This window comes from Mobula birostris, chromosome 10 (assembly GCF_030028105.1).
Source record: "Mobula birostris isolate sMobBir1 chromosome 10, sMobBir1.hap1, whole genome shotgun sequence".
In the NCBI taxonomy this organism is placed as follows: Eukaryota; Metazoa; Chordata; class Chondrichthyes; order Myliobatiformes; family Myliobatidae; genus Mobula; species Mobula birostris.
In genome coordinates this window covers 129,326,351-129,342,533 of record NC_092379.1, presented here as the reverse complement: position 1 = coordinate 129,342,533, position 16,183 = coordinate 129,326,351, and the positions used below count along the sequence as shown (strand labels likewise).

Sequence of the window (16,183 nt, the reverse complement as noted above, 5' to 3'; positions counted from 1 at the left end):
AGCCTCAGTTATTTATGGTCTATATTAATGACTTGGATAGACTACACACAGTCCTTTCATTTGGTGATATAGAGATAGGTGGGAAATTAGCTTGTGAAACTGGAACTCTCTAAAGGGATATAACCAAATGATTTAAACAGGTTAAGTGTGAAGGCAAAAAACTGACAGATGGAATATGATTTGGGGAACAGACGTTATCTACTTGAGTAGTATTTATAGCAAATACTATAACAGTATTTCTACTTTTATAGAAAAGTATTTATATAAGACCATGGTGACACCAAATTTTGTAGTATGGTGTATGGTTCTCATCACCTACCTCCAGGAAAGATATCAATAAGGTTGACAGAGTGCGGAGGAAATTTAAAAGGATGTTGCCAGAACTTGAGGACCGAGTAACTGGGAAAGGCTGAATTGGTTAGGACTTGATTCCCTGGAGCGTAGGAGAATGAGGGGAGATTTGATAGAGGTATACAAAATTATAACTGTTATAGATAGGGTAAATGCAAGGAGGCTTTTTTTTAAAACTGATATTGTGTGAGACCAGAACTAGAGGTCACAGGTTAAGGGTGAAAGGTGAAATATTTAGGGGAAAACTGAGGGGGAGCTTCTTCTCTCGGGGGCGGTACAAGTGTGGAACAAGCTGTCAGCAGAAGTTGTAGATGCGGGTTCGATTGCAACCTTTATGGGGAGTAGAGGAGCGCTATGGTCCAGGTGGGACTAGGCAGAATTACAGGTCAGTGTGCACTAAATGGGCCAAAAGGCCTGTTTCTGTGCTGCACTGTTCTGTGACTCCATGACACTATTACTGGTGCAAGGCCGTATTTGATGGACAGAGAAGGCTGATGAGTTAACAAGGAAGTTTACAAACAGGTAGTCTAAATATTTGCATTGAGGAAGAAATAAAGGAATTCATGCAGCATTTACTCAAGACTTTGGTGAGACTACACTGACGTGGTACATATGGTGAGGTCCTTCATTAAGGAGAGGTATACTCGCCTTCAAAGTAGTGCAGCGAAGGCTTGTGGTGGCTTCATGATTAAGCTACTGGAACAGCATCAGGCTTCTGGACCGTTGATCCAGAAATGCGTGTTCCGATCTCACCAAAGCATGCGAAGAATTTAAACTGAAGTAATTAAATAAGTCTGGAATTAACATTAGGCTCAGTAGTGGTAGCAATGAAACAGATTTTTTGTAAAAAGCTATCTAGCTCACCAGTGTCTCTCAGAGAAAGAAATCTGTTTTATCTGAATGCTGAGGGGCTGTTTCCTCCTAAAGCGGGAATTAGAGGGCAAGGTCTCTGCACAAGGGCCTCTCAGTGCAGAGTCTGATGAGAAGGAATCTCCTCTGAAGGCTATTAATATTCGGAGAGCAGTTTATGTAGTCACCACATTTACTAAAGACTCAAAGGTCTCTGGACTACAAAGAATTAATGGTTCTGCAGATGATGCTGGAAAGAAAAATGGAGCCAATAATCAAATCCACATGACTTTGTTGAGTAGTGGAGGATGTTTGGTGGATTGTACTGCCTACTCTTTAATTTTTATGCTTTGTGGTACCGTGGGATCTGGATTCTGACTCCTAACTTTGCAGAATGCCTCCAGGATGTATCGACTGAAGGTGGCTTCATTCTTCAGTGATGGTAGTCACATTTACTCCAAATCACAAGGATTCATTTATTAAATGAAGAAAACATCCTACTTAGAATCAGAGTCAAGCTTATTATCACAGTACGTTGTGAAATTTGTTTGTTTTGTGGTTACAGTATGCAATACATTAAAATCTATAAGCTGTAATAAATACGGTATATAAAATTAAATAAGAAGTGCAAAGGGAGAGCAAAAAAAAGAAAAAATACTAAGGTAGTGTTGATTGGTGGGTACATTGTCCATTTAGAAATCTGATAGTGGAGGGAAAGTAGCTATTCCTGAGTGTATGTCTTCAAGCTCCTGTACCTCGTTCTTGACAGTAGTAATCAGAAGAAAGCATGTCCTTAATACCAGCTCTTGCTAACTCCTTCAGTGGACAAATCTGTACTCCTCTGGGTCCCTTGGAGGGAACTGTGAGATGGATAAAACCAGGCCTTAAGTGGTTGCTGGGCAAGGGGAGCAACAAGGAGGGTGCCCCTGTTAAACATTCTTAGCCTGAACTGAAGTTAGATTAAGGAAAGATTTAACTCTTATTTGTCAGATGTACGTGGAAATATACAGTGAAATGCATTATTTGCGTCAACACAGTCTGAGGATTGTGCCGGAAGAGCTTCCGGTACCAACATATCATGCCCACAGCTTACTGACCTTAGCTCTTTGGAATGTGGGAGGAGATTGGAGCACCCGGAGGAAACGCACACAGTCACAGGAGAATGTACAAATTCCTTACAGACAGCAGTGGGAATTGAATCCTGATCGGTGATTGCTGTCGCTGTAAGGCGTTCGGCTAACCGCTACACTACCGTGCTGCCAAACATAGGTTCCATCACTTCCATTCAATATATCTGAATATTGTTTGTATTCAAATTATAGAGAAACAAATAGATACATAGAGCAAAGTAAATGTGCTGATCTTTTGAGTTATATCTCCAAGAATTAAAAACTGCATGCCATTAATCTTCAACCCACACTCAGCATCCTGGAGTTCACCACCGCCCAGTCAGCTGCACGAACAGTTAACGCAAGAGGATATTTTAGGCTCTATACCTGTTGAGCCTTGCCTTCTGATCACCGAAAGAGTCTCCTCAAGGCTGTAGTGAGGAGTGTGAATCCTCATCACTTACTGGGAAAAATAAGACTCTCAAGCTTGTTGAGGAAGATCCAGTATATCTTGTGCTTCTGCCACTGCAGCTTGTGTGCACAGCAGCTCCCCTCGTGTACTGCCGTGGAAGGGTACACAATGGAGGGCTCTGTTGAGTTTCCTTAAGAGTATCTCCATCTCCTGTGCACAGTACCCGAGGCCTTCTGTTGGTTGGGGTCGAGCATAAATATTGCGTCCCAGCTGTCTATGTGGTACACGTGCCATGGCAGTACGATATGGAGAGTAAGTTATTGCCCATGTAGTGGGCTCCCACTCTCCACGCAGCTAATGAATCGAAAGGAATGGCAGAGACCAATACAGTTTGGCAGCAGTGAGTCGTAGGAGTTGCCTGTCAACATTGAACTCAACATAGGACTGTCCTAGGGCCTCCTTGTCTGGACTTTTCCTCGAGGTTTATGAGTGGGTACAGCGGCAAGGCAGCAGAGGTAATACACACTACCAGCAAACTGGATTCAGGCAACTAATCTGCAAAGGCACTGTTCCATTTATTATCAGTAACGTATGTTCTTAAATTTGTTGTTTTGCCGTAGCTGTTCAGTGCAATAAACAAATTATTGTAAAGTACAATAAGAAATATATAAAAAATAAATATTGCAACAAAGAGTGTGCATGGGTTCATGGACTATTCAGAAATCTGATGGCAGTGGGGAAGAAGCTGTTCCTGGATCGTTGAGTGTGTGCCTTCGGGCTTCTGCACTTCCTCCCTCATGGTAGCAACGAGAAGAGGGCATGTCCTGGGTGATAGGGGTCCTTAATGATGGATGCCGCCTTTTTGAGGCATCGCTCCTTAAAGATGTCCTAGATGCTGGAGAGGCTAGTGCTCCCGATGGAGCTGACTAAGTTCACAACTTCCTGCAGCTTATTTCGATCCTGTGCTGTAACCTCCTCCCCCTCCAACCCCATGCCAAATGGTTTGCAGCCAGTTAGAATGCTCTCCACAGTATATCTGTTGAAATTTGCAAGTGTCTTTGGTGACATACCAAATCTCCTCAAACTCCTAATGGAATATAGCCGCTGCTGTGCCCTCTTTGTAGCTGCATCGATATGCTGGGCCCAAGACAGATTTTCAGAGATGTTGACACGCAGGAACTTGAAATTGCTCATCCTTTCCCTGATCCTTTGATGAGGACTGGTGTGTGTGTGTGTGTGTGTGTCCTTGACTTCTCCATCCTGAAGTCCACAATCACTTCTTTGGTATAGCACGAAACAGGCCATTCAGTCCGTCACATCTCTGCCTGCTCTCAAGTGCACATCAGTACTGGTACCGTTTTCATCACTTCCATGCCTGGTGGTTCATTTGCTCTTCTGGATACTGCAGAGATATTGCGACTGCCCCTGCCTTCATTTCCCATCACATGACAAAGTCACAAAATTGGAGTAGTGTTCTGGGTGGTCAAGTGTAATCTTGGTAGTTGGGGTGTCAGTGGAAAGGCAGTTTCAATTGAAACAAGCTAACTGCATACTGAGCTGAAATGACATGGGTAAAGAAGCAAGTACTTCAGACACAACAGGCTTCCAGTACAGCAGCTGTCTGTTTTTGGTTAGCTGGAGTGCTCTACCTATGATCCAGCGATTTTTTGATTTTACAGCGTCCTACCTATTAGCATTTCAAAAGACACTGGGTACAGTATCACAGCTTTTTATGGCTATGTTGCGAATATTACAGATTTGTGGATAATCAAAATCATGCCAGAAGAATATCAGGAAAAAACCTGAGGCTACCCTGAACAGGAGCATGTAGAGATTCAAGAATTAAGTAGATTTATTATCAAAGAATGTGTAAATTATACATCCTTGGGTTTTGCTTGCTCACAGGTAACCACAAAGCAAGAGACCCAAAATAACCCAATTTAAGTAAAATAAAGAATAAAAATAAAGAAAACGACCAACACTCACTGCACAAGCGAAAGAAAAAAATACAAATCATGCCAACAATTGAAGCGAACAACAGCATTCTGAGCCAAAATTGAGTCCTGAGATCCACAGCCCGGAGTAGGCCCAAAGCCTCACTTATCAGTTCATTACAGACATCACACCTCTCCCGGGAGTTCCAGGAGTCTCCTGCATATCGATAGCAGCTCCATGACGCCCAGAAATTCTATACAATATCCCGGAAATTGATTTTTTTGAGAGGGAGAGCGAGAGGCAGCATCCTGACTGGTCTCTCTTTGTGCTAAGTAGTTTTCTCTGTGGGCGGGCTTTATAGTTGACCTCAAAAATAATGGCAGTGTTTGCAACAGTGACTTTACTATTGCCCATGCTGGGTTAAAATGTAAAAGACATGTTGAGGTGAGTTTAACAGGTGTCATTCGTTCATTAGCATAGCTAACATTATTTAAACTAGCTGGCTAGCTGTTAAGGAGCTACTCTATTGATGTCCTATGTGATGAGGCCAAACTCCCTGTAGACTTGCTTAAGGTTGTCATAGAATAAACATGACAATATAATATAAGTACATATTTTAATGTCACATTTTCTGCATATACCCAACTTGCTTTACAGATTAGACAAAATCACTAAACGAAGTATTACATACACCCTTTGGAGGTCGACCGGGGTGGGGGGGGGGGGGAACGCGCGGGAATGGGGTTGCGGGGGAGGGGTGGGGTGCTACCTCCCTGAAATGAGTTTTTGCAGGGTGGGATGTCTGTCGTTATAAAAGTGGGCATGGAGCACAGCAGCTGGAGCAGTCTTCATAGCCTCAGCGCCATGGACATGACCATCACAGAGAACAAGCGGAATTAACTCTCGTCCCGACCGACACCTTGCCTTTTTAATCTTTCTGGGTCATATGGCCTGTTGGAATCATGATATTTAGATTCTTTTATTTGTCGTATGTACAGTATTGTTCAAACCTCTTAGGCATATACGTAGCTAGGGTGCCTAAGACTTTTGCACAGTACTGTTTTTGTCAACATGGAGCAAGCTGCAAGTTTGTAAATCTGGCGGGGACAAGGGGTGTTGGGAATGCTGAGGGTGGAATGTCGCTGGAGAGATGTGGGACAGGTGGTGGAGAAGGAGTGCCAGAGGTTGGGGGAGGCACAGGTGCAGACGCACCAGGCAAGGTCATTTGATTCCAAACAATTGTTTTATTGATCATTGCAAAATGTCTCTGGTGCTTCCCACTCCCTCTCCTCTACCCTCCCCTTTTCCCAACCACGATTCCCCTCTTCCTACCTCCTTCCAACTCTCAGGCCACAATGGAGACCCATATCAGAATCAGGTTTATCATCACTCAAATATGTCATGGTTTTTTTTTCTTTTGCTACAACAGCGGTACAGTGCAATACATAAAATCACTGCAGAACTGCACAAATGTCTTAGGCACCCTAGCTATACCAGACACCCCACCTCTCCCGGAAGTTCTGGGAGTCTCCCACATATTTGATAGCGGCTCCCTGATGCCCAGAAGTATATACAATATCCCGGAAATCGATTTTTTTGAGAGGGACAGGGGGAGAGCAAGAACGAGCATCCTGATTGGTCTCTCTTTGTGCTAAGTAGACCTATCAGTTTTCTCTGTGGGCGTTGACCTCAAAAATAATGACAGTGTTGCTCGCTGCACTGTTTGCAACAGTGACTTTTCTATTGCCCATGGCGGGTTAAAATGTAAAAGACCTGTTGAGGTGAGTTTAACAGGTGTCATTCGTTCATTAGCATAGCTAACGTTATTTAAACTAGCTGGCTAGCTGCTGAGGAGCTACTCTATTGATGTCCTACGTGATGAGGCCAAACTCCCTGTAGACTTGCTTAAAGTTGTAATAGAATAAACATGATAATATAATATAAGTACATATTTTAATGTCACATTTTCTGCATATACCCAACTTGGTTTACAGATTAGACAAAACCACTAAACAAAGTATTACATACACCCTTGGAGTCGACCGGTGGGGGAGAGGGGATATGGGGTTGCGGGGGGCAGGGGTGCTACCTCCCCGAAATGAGTTTTTGCAGGTTGGGTTGTCTGGCTATACATATGTGCTTAAGACTTTTCAGTAGGACTGTACATTGAAAAAGTAATAGGGTGAGCACACTTTTTTATTTTGTCAACGTGGAAGGGAAACTTAAAAGCTGGAGGGCTCAGGTTTAAGGTGACAGAAGAAAAACTTTAAAGGGACTTGAGGGGCAACTTCACACATGGTGGTGCAGATGTAGAAATGAGCTCCCAGAGAAAGTGGTTGAGGTAGATACAATGACAAGGCTCGAAAGACATTTGGGTGATGTACATGATTAGGAAGGGTTTAGAATGAAGACCAGTGAGACTAGCTTGGTGGGTCCTGTGGTTAGCATGGATGCGCTGGGCTGAGGGGCTTGTTTCCAGCTTGCATTACTGGACGGCTCCGTGGCTCTGAAGCAGAAGGGGAAGAACTGACCTGATGAACTATGATGTCTTTATGAAGTTTGGACGTACTGTAACTTACAGTTAATGTGAAAGAACTTTTATGATTTTGCAAATGGTAGATAAATCCTCACAAAATGGAAGGGGTGACTAAGGTTGTGGGTTTAGAGGATGCCTTTTGGCTGGTATTATTGTGGACTTTCAGGAATCTGCTCTCGTAGGCAAAGATTGGAACTCATTCTACTTGTTGCCCTGATTAGGAAGTTATCGACAAATGTGAGTTCACCCACTTTAGGTGAATACAGTTTGTCTCAAAGAATGAAAATCTAGTAGCACTGCAAGTCCTCAGAGACTTGGGAGCCCACAGGTCATCCAGAAGAACACATAAAATAATCGGAGAAGCTCATACTTGTAGAAATGTTGGAGGAAAGTACAAGAGGGACCAGAAACACTACATCTGTACAAAGCCCTTTTATACCACAACAGGACTTGTGTATTTCGCCTTCATATTGAAGTGTACAAATTGTACGTTTGTCTGTTCTTAAGCGTTAAATGATGAGGGGGAAACTATATAAGCTAATTTGTATTTTCTGGAACTTAGAATTAGATCAGGTTTATTATCACTGACGTATACTGTGAAATTTGTTGCTTTGCGTCAGCACTGCGGAGCGAGACATAAACATTACTATAAGTTATGGGCTGACGTTTTAATTTTGATTCCCATTCCTGTTGGTGTGGCCTCCTCTTGTTCCATGATGAGGTCACCCTCAGGGTGGAGGAACAACACCTTATATTCTGTCCGGGTAGCCTCCAACCTGATGGCATGGATATCAATTTCTCCTTCCAGTAATTTTTTTCCCTCCCTGTCACCTCCTCTTCTATTCTCCACTCCAAACTCTTCTCACCTGCCTATCACCTCCCCCCGGTGTCTCTCCTTCCCTTTCTTCTATGGTCCCCTCTCCTCCTATTAGATTCCTTCCTGTTGGGGCCCTTTACCTTTCCCACCCACCTGGCTTCTTCTATCACCTTCAAGTTATCCTTCTTGACACCCCCCCCGCCCCCATGCACAGACACATTTTCATTCTGGCATCTTCCCCCTTCCTTGTGTGTTCACCTCCATCTGAAGGTGTCTTGTTGGTGGAGAGATATGCGCCCATGATGGAACTGGTTGAGTCTCTGCAGCCTTGGGCCCTCCACACGAGATGGTGATGCAACCACTCAGAATGCTGTCCTCCATACATCTAGGGCAATGTGACTCGGGCTTTGATTATATAGTAAATGGCTGAAATGTGAAATTAGTAACCGAATTTAAGAGGTTATGCGGTGATTTGCACTAAGTTTTCAAGATATTAAGGGGAACTGACAAAGTAAATTCAGAGAAAATATCTCTACTGATCAGGGAGCACAGGGTTCAAGGTTCAAGTTCAAAGTGAATTTATTACCAAAGTACATATATGTCATCATATTTGTGACGTTTCTTTTTGCTAGCATTCAAAATAAATACAAGAAACACAACAGAACCAATGAAAGATCATGCCCAACAGGGCAGACAACGCACTGTGAAACTACAAAAAGAAAGAAAAATAATGATAATAATAACTAAATAAGCAATAAATATCAAGAAAATGAGACATAGAGTCCTTGAAAGTGAGTGCAGAGCTTGTGAGAACATCTGGAAGTTCCCCCCCTCTGGTTCAAGAGCCCGATGGCTGAGAGGTAGTCATTGTTCCTGGACCTGGTTTTGTGGGTCCTAATTTTTATGTCTAAGAGTGAAATAAGGGATTGTGACCTACCCAAAGGGTGGAGAACTTATTTGCAAATGGTAATGTACACTTGAACACCCAACCCCACCACTGAGCATATTCCCAAGGAGCACTGCCTCAAGAAAGCAGCATTCATCATCAGAGACCCCCATCATCCCGGCCATGCTCCCTTCAGCTGCTCCTATCAGGAGAGAGAGGAGCCACAGTTTCAACACCACCAGGTTCAGGACCAGTTATTAACAGCATAGGTAACTTTACTCACCTAAACACTGAATTGTTTCCACAACATACAGGTTCACTTTCAAGGACTCTACAACTCATGCCCTGAGAGAGATTGATCGATTGATTGATTGATTGATTGATTGATTTATCTGCCTGCCTGTCTCTTTATTTATTTATTATTTTTGTATTTCTAGAGATTGTCTTCTCTTGCACATTAGATTATGAGAACACTCAGTCCTCTTTTTATTGTCATTTAGAAATGCATACATGCATTAAGAAATGATACAATGTTTCTCCAGAGTGATATCACAGAAAACAGGACAAACCAAAGACTAACGCTGACAAAACCACATAATTATAACATACAGTTACAACAGTGCAAAGCAATACCATAATTTGATGAAGAACATTGGTTGTTTCTTAATCTCTGTGTGTAGTTTTTCACTGGCGTGTGGCCAAGTGGTTAAGGCATTCACCTAGTGATCTGAAGGTCGCTAGCTTGAGCCTTGGCTGAGGCAGCGCGTGTGTCCTTGAGCAAGGCACTTAACCACACATTGCTCTGTGACGACACCGGTGCCAAGCTGTATGGGTCCTAATGCCCTTCCCTTGGACAGCATCAGTGGCGTGGAGAGGGGAGACTTGCAGCAAGGGCAACTACTGGTCTTCCATACAACCTTGCCCAGGCCTGCGCCCTGGAAACCTTCCAAGGCACAAATCCATGGTCTCACGAGACTAGCGGATGCCTATAATAAGTTTTTCATTGATTCTATTGTATTTCTTTGTTTTTCAGTGAATACCTGCAAGAAAATGAATCTTAAGCTAGTATATGGTGACACATATGTACTTTGAAAACAAATTTACTTTGAACATTGAACTTTAATTGATGCTGGATAACGCTAATCTTGCACTAACACTGATATTAGTAGAATTGGGCTAAAAGCCAGGTCTATATGGTATTGGGTCACAAATCAGGTATTTTTGTTCAACGACAGCATACTTCAAGAGGCCAAATGGCTGATCCTCTTGCTGGCTTCCTCTTAATATCATGGACATTGTGTGGTAGTGAGGTTCCAGCTCCAGCCACACTGAGTTTCTCCTGAATTCCCTTTTGACCTTGTTAGCAATTAATATTTGTCCGGTCATAAATGGAATATTGCTTTTTCTCTACCCAGACTTCCTTCAGGTCCTCTCTGTCTTTATTCTAGAGCAGGGGTTCCTAACCAGGGCTACACAGAACCCCCTGCTTAGTGGTATTACTCCATTGCATAAAAATGGTTCAGAATCTCTGGTTTAGGGAGTTATTCCACCTTTCTTGAGTTTTTTTTTAACCTCCTTGTTTTGGTGGAAAGTCAAACAGGATGAAGCGATGTTAACTGAAGATATAAAATCAGTAGAATTTATTATAAGAACAGAAAAAATGAACAAAATGTAAAGATGTAGGAGCAGGACTAGGCCGTTTGGTCAATCAAGACCCCTCTGCTGTTCAAACCATGGCTTTTTTTTCCTCTTTACCCCATTCTTCTGTTTTTGCCCTGTCACTTTTAACACACTTAACCAGTCAAAAACCTATACACCTCTGCCAGTGACTTGGCCTCCACAGCCACCCGTGGCAGCAAATTCCACAGATTCACCACACTTTGGGTGAAGCAATTTTGTCTCATTGTGCTTTTAAAGGGGTGCCCTCCATTAAGTATTACTGAACAGTCACTTTGGTTTGAAGATGTAATTTCATACAATTATCTATTTTCAAGTAGATATGTATTTTCAAGTGGATATACATAATCTATTTTCTAATAGATAATCTATTATCAATTTTCAAGTGGATATGTGTTTTTTGTGCTACGTTGGTCCAGTTGACGGGCTAACTGCAGAGAGTGCACCTCAGTTAGTTTCAACCCTGAGCAATGAAGAGGGGACATTTTGTGTTCCTATAGCAACATACACAAAATGCTGGGGGAGCTCAGAAGATTAGGCAGCATCCGTAGAAATGAATAAACAGTCGATGTCTCAAGCCAAGACCTTTCTTTGGGACTGGAAAGGAAGAGGGAAGACGAGTGGGGGGAGGGGAAGGAGGATAGCAAGAAGGGGATAGGTGAAGCCAAGTGGATGGGAAAGATGAAGGGCTGGAAAAGAAGGAATCTAATAGGAGAGAGGACCGTAGGAGAAAGGGAAGGAGGAGGAGACCCAGACGGAGGTGATAGCCATGTGAGAAGAGGAGATCAGTCCATGTCCTGATCATTATATTGATTTTGTGATAATGTTGCCATGCACGGAGCTTACTCAAGTAAGAATCGCTTACACAAGCTATAAGACCAAGTTATACTACGGAACAGGAGCAGGATTAGGCTATTCAGCCATTTGAGTCTACTGTACGATTCCATCATGACAGATTTATATCCCTCTCAACTCCATTCTCCTGCCTTCTCCCTGTAACCTTTGATGGGCTGACTAATCAAGAACCTATCAAACTCTGCTTTGGATGTACTCAGTCATTTAGCTGACCGTGGCAATGAATTCCACAGATTCACCACCCTCTGGCTAGAGAAATTTCTCCTTATCTCTGTTCTAGATAGATGTGCCTCTATTCTGAGGCTGTACCCTCTGAACCTAGACTCCCCCATTATAGAAAACATCCCCTCCATATCCACTCTCTCTGTCCAGGTCTTTCAAGAACGATAGGTTTCAATGAGATCACCCCTCATTAGTCAGGAGTGACTGTCTGTGGAAAAACAGAGATGGTGTTACTTAAAATTCAGCAAGAAGATCTGATTATGAAAGGCAGTGTGGTCAATAGAGCTGCTGCTTTACAATTCCCGCCACCAGTGACGGTTCCTGACCATGTGGAGTTTTGCCCATTCTCCCTGTGACTACATGGGTTTCCCCCAGATTGTCCTGTTTCCTCCTCCGAGTAGGTTGGTAGGTTAGTGGGCCACTGTGAATTAGGATGTTGATGAGTGATAGGATCTGGAGGGAATTAATTGGAAACATGAGGGGAGTAAATGGGATTAATGTTAGGAGTAAAGTGTTGGAGTTCGGGCAACATTGGCAAGGTGTGATGAAGGAACAGTTTCCCTGCCGTGCGACTCAGAGTTTCTCATAATGTAGCAGAATCTGAGTCACTGACCTATGTTGTGAAATTGGTTGTTTTGGTGCAGTACATAAAATATACTATAAGTTTCTGATACTGCCTATGTGTATATAATAAATGTGGTGCAAAAGGAGGGCAAAATGGTGAAGTTCATTGTCCGTTCAGAAATCTGATGGCAGAGGGGAAGGACTACTCATGGAGATAATCAAACAGTCAGCGTTTTGGGCTGAGACCCTTCTTCAGCACTGGAAAGGAAGGGAGGAAGAAACCAGAGAGAAAAACTGGGGGGAGAGGAAAGGAGGATAGCTAGGAGGTGATTGGTGAGGCCTGGTGGGTGGGAAAGGTAAAGAACTCGGGAGAAAGGAACCTGATAAGGAGAAGCGAGAGGAAGAAGCGTGTTCCTGAAATACTGAGCGTGCGTCTTTAGGCTCCCTCCCTCCTCTCTGATACGTAATGAGAAGAAGGCATGCCCCGGATGGTGAAGGCATCTAACGACGGATGCTGCCCTCCTGAGACATCTCCTATTGACGGTGCCCTCGATGCTGGGGAGGCTGCTAGCCATGGTGGAGCTGGCCCAGTTTGCATCCTTCTGCAGCGTTCTACTGATCTGTGCGTTGGTGTCTCCAAGCCAGACAGTGATGCAACCAGTCAGAATGCACTCCATGGTGCATCCGTGGACATTTGCTAGAGTCTTCAGCGATGTACCAAATCTCCTCAAACTCCTAATAGTTACTGTCTTCATCAAGTATATTGGGCCCAGGATAAATCTTCAGACTTGATTACACACAGGAATGTGCTACAAAGAGAGGTGAATAAGTGACTGTTCAGCCACATTAAGTGTGTGATTTCACAGAAACCTGATCATGTTTTCATTCCTCCTTCTAGTGCAAATGCTTCTCCACCGCTGACTCCTCCTGTGGCCCGCAAAATTACTGCGAAAGATGAGGTAAGTGAAGATGATAATTATATTGATAATGCCATAAGGTAAAGAAGACATTTCAGTTTCTGACTTGCTATCAGAGTGATTCCAAGTCTTTGATCAAAATTGACGTAAGGATCTTGCTAGAAGCAAATTTTAAGGCTTTGAATTATATATTCCTACTGCTAATGAAAATTGCACCTCTCCTGAAGGTTTGTGCCTTATAAAATTTTAGATGCCATATTCCTTGCACAGACAGCATTTGTTTTCTTTTGGGAATGCAAGCATGAAGCAGATGGTTCCTTTGCTAATTTTATCTTACGAACTTCCAGTATGATGTCTATTTTAAGTGGTTAATGTACTCTGCTCAACATTTATGAGGTATTACTGTTTGCACAGGTACGCGGCTGAGCAGTAACACAAATGCTCCTGTGCACGTAGCCTTTGTTGTCGTGCAGCTGGAATTGGACACAGCTAGGGAAAGTTTACGAAATGTGAAAGATTCTCTTTGTTGTGCTCAATTTCATTATACCCTGCAATTAATAAATAAAATCAAAAACGTGTTACTTTTTAGTTTTCATTCTAAATATTCATAGTATGTATTTAACAAAAAAAGACATTTAAAGTGCCATGCAGTGTTCAGGCTGTGTAAGAATTTCCTGCTCAGAGTATGATTGATCCGCACAGCTGTAAAAATAAATGAGAAGGAACGTTGCAAGACATATTATGTCCTTTCTTTGAAAGTAAGTGCATGATGACCCACCACACTGTTGACACAAGTGATAAGTAAAGAGTAAAGACCAGCTTTATTTGTCACATGTACTTTGAAACACTGAGCAGATTTTCAACCTCCGCACCCTTTGTGAGGAACACCTTCAGCACCAGAGAGAGTTCTACCACATCTTCATAAACTTCAAGAAGGCGTTTGACAGAGTCTGGCATGATGCCTTATGGACCACCATGAAGAAATTCAACATGGGGCAGAAGCTGATTCATACAATCCATCAGCTTTACGCCAAGGCAACCAGTGCAGTACTCGCTCAGGGCTCCATCAAGGAGTGGTTCCGTACCTCTGTAGGAGTCCGTCAGGGCTGCCTCCTCTCCCCCACTCTCTTCAATGTCTTCCTGGAACGAATCATGAGTTTTGCCCTTGAAGATAATATGGGCACAGTCAGCATCAGAGGGAGGAACATCAGAAACCTAAGATTTGCTGACGACATTGATGGACTTGCAGGAAAAGAGGACGAACTCGCCAACCTGGTTAGCCATCTTGACAGAGCCTCCACAATGTTTGGAATGGAAGTAAGTGCTGAGAAAGCCAAGTTCATGGAAAATGCCAACGGTGCCATCACAACAGTCATCTCAGTCCATGGTCAGAAACTTGAGACAGTGCAGCAGTTCAAATACCTGGGGGCAATCATCAGTGATAAAGGATCAGGACCAGAAGTCCTGGCAAGAACCGCACAGACAATGACTACACTATCCAAACTCAAGACAATATGGAGGGACAGCAACATCACCATGAAGTACAAGATCAGACTCCTGCGTGCATTGGTATTCTCCATCTTCCTGTACGCATGTGAGACATGGACCCTCATAGCAGAGCTACAGAGGAAGGTACAGGCATTGGAAATGAGATGCTATCGCAACATCTTGGGCATCTCATACTTGGAGCACATCACAAATGAGCAGGTTCGCAAGACCATTCAGCACCACATTGACCCCCATGAAGACCTTCTCACAACGGTGAAGAAAAGACAGTTGAGATGGTATGGCCACGTAACAAGATCCAGTGGCCTTGCAAAGGACCGTTCTACAAGGAACTGTGGAGGGGAAATGAAGGAAAGGTAGACAGAGGAAAAGATGGATGGACAACATTAAAGAATGGACAGGGAAGACATTTGCGGTGACCCAGGCTCCGGCACACAACCGTGACAGATGGAACGGACTGGTGCAAAGCTTGTCATGATGGCACCCAGACGACTCCACCAGGAGTTTAGGGCGCAAGGAAGGAAAGAAGGACTTTGAAACATACAGTGCAATGTGTCAGTGACCAACACAGGGTGAGAATGTGCTGTGAGCAAGTGTCCCTATGCTTCCAGCACCAATGTAGCATGCCCATAACTTACTAACCCTAACATCTATGACTTTGGAATATGGAGATAATTATTGCCATATAGATTCTTCCTCAAATAATTTGTTCTTCCAAACTGGGGATAGTCTTGGGTAGACGGTTTAAGGCTATCTTATTGGTCAGAGTTGACGATGTTTGTTGTGTCCTAGCTGTCTATGTGGTACGTAATCTGGGGCAGATTGATATGGAGAGCGAGCTTTGCCCATGTAACAGGCTCCCACTCCTCACACTGCTGATGAATCCAAAGGAAAGGCAGTGACAGATACAGTTTGGCACCAGCAGCGTTGCGGGAGTTGCCAGTCAGTGTTGAACTCAACATAAGACCTCCAGCTCTGGATTTTTCCCTCGAGATTTACTCCCAAACCCTTCCCCGTGAGTGGGTGTAGCTGCAAGACAACAGGTGTTTGAAATCAGAGTTTTCATTCTCCTAAATGACAAAAAGTGAGGACAAAGTCCCTATATTTGTGAGGGACGCAGATAGAGGAAGTGGCAGCTTTGAAAGACTGTATAATATTGAACAATTTCCCACATTGATTTGTTTTGCTTGAATATATCTTGTTTGGTGTAAAACATATACTTTATGATCAAATGGGAGTAAAAGGCTCGTGTGCATTGCTGTATTTAATTCAATGGATTGCTGTTGACAAGTGATCAGATGTGGGAGTATTACCTACATGCTCTTCACCCCAGCGTGTCAGAGATCACCCAGGCTGCTGTTCTGTCACCCGTCGCTGTAATGGTGTCTCTGTTCTACCTGGAAAGGAGTCAGCTGTTTAACCATCTCGTTAATGTTGTGCTCTCTTCATTATAATGAGGGTATGGTTACTAGAACAGACCCTTTGGCCCACAATGTTGTGCCAACCTTTTAAACTACTCCACAATCACTCTAACCCTTCCCTCCTAC

General features: G+C 43.3%; 1 protein-coding gene across 2 annotated transcripts in view; it reads left to right on the top strand.

Annotated features, from left to right (window-relative positions):
* ophn1 (oligophrenin 1) overlaps window positions 1-16,183 on the top strand; it is a 243,209-nt gene that overhangs the window by 213,683 nt on the left and 13,343 nt on the right. For both annotated transcript variants that reach the window (XM_072270950.1, XM_072270949.1), the window contains exon 23: window positions 13,112-13,172. In XM_072270950.1, coding sequence (XP_072127051.1) covers window positions 13,112-13,172 — 61 coding nt within the window. The remainder of the gene's footprint in view (window positions 1-13,111; window positions 13,173-16,183) is intronic.